This window comes from Austrofundulus limnaeus, unplaced genomic scaffold, assembly GCF_001266775.1.
Source record: "Austrofundulus limnaeus strain Quisiro unplaced genomic scaffold, Austrofundulus_limnaeus-1.0 Scaffold9, whole genome shotgun sequence".
In the NCBI taxonomy this organism is placed as follows: domain Eukaryota; kingdom Metazoa; phylum Chordata; class Actinopteri; order Cyprinodontiformes; family Rivulidae; genus Austrofundulus; species Austrofundulus limnaeus.
In genome coordinates, this window is record NW_013952411.1 from 4297877 (window position 1) to 4301992 (window position 4116).

General features: G+C 38.1%; 1 protein-coding gene across 1 annotated transcript in view; it reads left to right on the forward strand.

Moving 5' to 3' along the window:
* gramd2aa (GRAM domain containing 2Aa) overlaps positions 1 to 4116 on the forward strand; it is a gene marked incomplete in the record, with an annotated part of 42255 nt that overhangs the window by 6336 nt on the left and 31803 nt on the right. Inside the window, 1 exon segment of the mRNA XM_014001574.1 lies at positions 3947 to 4051. Coding sequence (XP_013857028.1) covers positions 3947 to 4051 — 105 coding nt within the window.

A 4116-nucleotide genomic window follows, 5' to 3' on the forward strand; every position in this document is an offset into this window, starting at 1 on the left:
TCATATATTATTGCATTTGGCCCGTGGCCCTCAGATTGATTTGAATTTTGGCCCTTTCAGGGAAAATGTTTTTTTAATTTTGGTCCCGTCAGGTAAAATGTTTGGGCACCCCTGTTCTACCACTTTAAAGCTGAATTATGATCACTCACTGCTGAAAAAGAAACATGAGTTTGTGTGTCTTTAAATGTTAGTAAAATATTTCATGAACCACTGAATGGATTTTAATGAAAGCAGGAAGTGATCACTGGATCTGATTAACTTATAGAGTCGATTCAAACCAAAAATCAAGATGGCCACCACAGCTTTTCAGTATTAGTCAACACAAAAACAGCTAAAACTCTGTCAGTTTTACAAATATTTTACAGAAAAGAGCCATAAGAATTATCACCAGAAAACAAGTCACCTGTCAAATATATTATTTTGTCAGTTGAAATTATTGAAATTTTATGAGTTGGTTGATCATAATATTTTTTGCAGGTTATGTATAAAGCTCATAAAAATTTGTTACCTCTAAATAGTCAATTAAATTTTGTCTAAAGAGTAAGTAATTATAGCCTTCAGCATATAGAGATGTTTGTAAAGCCCAAAATTCGAGCAAATTTGAAGGACAGATGTACTTCAGTCCAAGGAATAAGATTGTGGAACAATCTGGAAAGTGATTATAAAAATGCTGACTYAATAAATTTATTTAAGAGAATGATAAAAGTTAGATTGTTGAAGAAATATGAATTTGTATAATGTGCATTCATAAGAAGTGTTGTTCGAGAAGGAGTTAAAGTTTTTGTTATGTTTTGTTCTTTGAAGACTATTATTATTTCAATTTACTGTATTTGTTTTAAAAAAGGGGGCAGATATCAATAAGATTTTTTTTCTTCTTTCTGCTACCTTTCATTTTATTTGTTGTATATATAGCATTTGTTTTGTTTTTAATGAAATTAATACGTTTTTAAATAAAAAAAATCTGATGTGGTAGTAACTGAGAGCCATTCACAACACGCCCTCTGACAGTCCCTCATCAGATTGTAGATAATGTTATTTTTAAGGTTTGATCAAAACAACTGCAACTTCTTCCTTTCTAACATAAAACCCAAGTTAAAGCTCAGAGGGCGTTAAAGCTCCTGTCCAGGAATATTTAATCAAACATTTTATGTTTTATTGATGCTAATCCTAAAACTCATCATCGTCTGTAACTTCACAGGATAATTACAGATACACATAAAATAAATCTTTACACATTAATACTGAGGGACTGGTACTGGAACTATTTATACTTTATTGAAACATTTCAACATTTAAAAACATTTCTTTGTACTTTGTAGTTTGTAAGGTATCAAAATGATCTCGATGATCTTCATGAATTCTTCTAAAGATCTGAATCATCATCAGGAGTGTGTAGTAGCAGTAGTAGTAGTAGTAGTAGTAGTAGTAGTAGTAGTAGTAGTAGTAGTAGAAATTTATTCAGGAGTACAAAGCCTTTTGGCCCATGGTTCCACAACACTATACACAAATAATGCGTTTTCAAAGAGTGTTTATTACAGTGCAGGACAGCCACAGCTTCCCATGGATACTATTTTACATAACATTCAAATTTATATGCATGAAATATGTTTTCTTTGTTTTTAAAGCTTCATAACTGTATGCTGTAACTAACCAAACAGACATTAGTCTAACAAAAATACATCATGTAAAAAGTGTCACCGTGTTTCTCTGCATGAGACCACTCGCCACTTTCATTAGTTAGACTGTTAGCTAACCATCTTGGGAACAATAAAGAGCTGCTGTATTTCTTGTTTCTAATGCAAAGCAAAAACCTCTCTGGTTCAAGGATATGTTTATATTGTAAAGAGTACCGTAGTTTTAGAACGTTTTCTACACTTGAGTACCATTCTGCACAAACACTGATGGAAAATACTTCAGTCAGAGGTGTGGAACTCATTTTCACCGAGGGCCACATGAGCATTATGGTGGTCCTCAAAGGTCCAGTTGTAAATAACGTCAATATTTCATATTGAACTTCAATCAAACACAAAACATTCCTCGTATTATTGCTCTGTCTGAGCACAGCTAACAAACAATAACTGAGCTCTACCTGGTATTTCCTGCATAGAAACAGTGTTTTAACACATCCCCTTAAACACTGAGAACTACGCGTACGACTGACTAAAGGTGAAACAAATAATATAGAAATACAATTAAAAGTAAAAGTAAGAGAGTTTTACTCACTGTTGACTTGTGATGAGTAGCTGCTGTCTTGAATTCTGAACTCTCCCACTTTCCAATGGGAAATCCCCACTGCAGGTGTGTTCCAGTTAGATTTTTTAATTTGTAAATAGGACATTTCCACGTCCCAGTACAACTGGGTCGCAGCAACACGTAGATTTTCCACCGAAGATTTCTCCAGATATGTTTGAATGCTGTGCAGCTCCAACATTGGCGAGTAGGATGCTGTCATGCAGGCTTTAAAGCAGCATACGCTTATTTTAAGACATTAAAACAACTTTGATGATCAATAAAACTCTGTGGCGGGCCACATTTAGACCGGGGGCCTTGAGTTTGACTTAAACCGAGTGAATGTAATCGAGTTTTGACTTGACTCTGACAGGACGGTGCTGTTGGAGCGGCTCGACGTGCTTCACCTCGCTCTGCGAAAGTTCGATTCAGATTGTCGTAATGTGGCATCATAGACAGTCTGATGTGTTATACTGGTTCCTGACTCCGCAGAAGTCGCAGAAATTCACGCAGAAATTTTTTTTGCTCGCTTTTTTTTAATGCTGAAATAAATCAGCCAAAAGGGTTTCTTTTGCTAACACCCTCTGAATCCTTTAAGCAGGAGTTAAGGTGAGAAGACCCTCCAGTTCCAACCCCTATCTGTTCCAATAGGCCTTTCACGTCTCATTTAATCCCACTGCGAGCGCAGATAAGCAGTCAGATGTGCCTCCCAGCATCAAAAAAAAAAAAAAAAAAAAAAGCGCCCTGTTGTTTGAACAGGTCAGCGGCTGACGTAAAGCTTCTGGCCAATTAGAGATAATACACTGGAAAGTGCATGCAGGTGCCTATTTCCATCAGCACCTGTAATTATCCTGGAGCAGGTGGTAACAACTTCCTGAAACCCCAGAGGACAGCGCAGCTCAGGGGTGTGCAGATTAGAGCGGCAGGAACACAATAAACTCACGTGGAGACGAGACACACAAACGTTTGATTAAAGGTTGTTGTTTTTATTGCCTGCTTTTATAAGGACGGCTAGCCCTGCTTCCTCGTCTCGCTGCCATCCACGCTGAGCTGCATGCAAAACAGTCTCAACAAGCCCTTCAAAAACCCAGAGCTGCGTAATCCATCACAGAAAACACAAAAAGCTGGGATTTGCTTCTTTTTTTAATTTCACTTAGCTTAAGTCGATTGTTTGTGTTTGCTTCGTATTCTGCCGAACTTGTGAGAACAAAATTGGTGCATCTCTCCTTTACGACTCGTTTCCTTCTCTTGTTTTTGTAAATCTGATGAGGTTGTGTTTCAAAAGAAATTGCTGAAGTGTTATATTTTTTTATCTAATATTTTAGTAAACCCAGAGCAGCATGTCAGGTCAGCCATCTGCACAATCTCTGAGGTGTTCTACTTTTTTTTCTTTGCAGACATCTGTATGAGAGTACACACTGACCTCATTTCTAAAAGCTCAGGAACAGAACTTTATTTTGCTAAGTGGATACTTTTAATGTCCTGCAAACAAGCTGAATCAGAACTTCAGTGTTGCATCACTGCAGTGTTGATTTTTGAGACAGAGTCCACTTGTTTGCCCCACATATGCCGTACGGGAAACGCTCTCTTTGAAGCCAGACTCGCAGACGAAAAACAAACATGTTGTACAAGTCTGCGTGTGTGTGTGTTTGTGTGTGTGTAGCTGCAGCAGAGAGGTGCCTGCTGTTAACGTGGAGTTGTGTGTTTGTGTATCCAGGGCCAGGAGCATGACTGAGCAGCAGGAGCAGGGTGAAGTAACAGGCCTCCTCTCATCGCAGGACCTGGAGCCCTCCAAAGACGATGACACGCACGGCCACTTCAGGCAAATCTCACACACTTACACACACACACACACACACACACACACACACACACACACACACACAC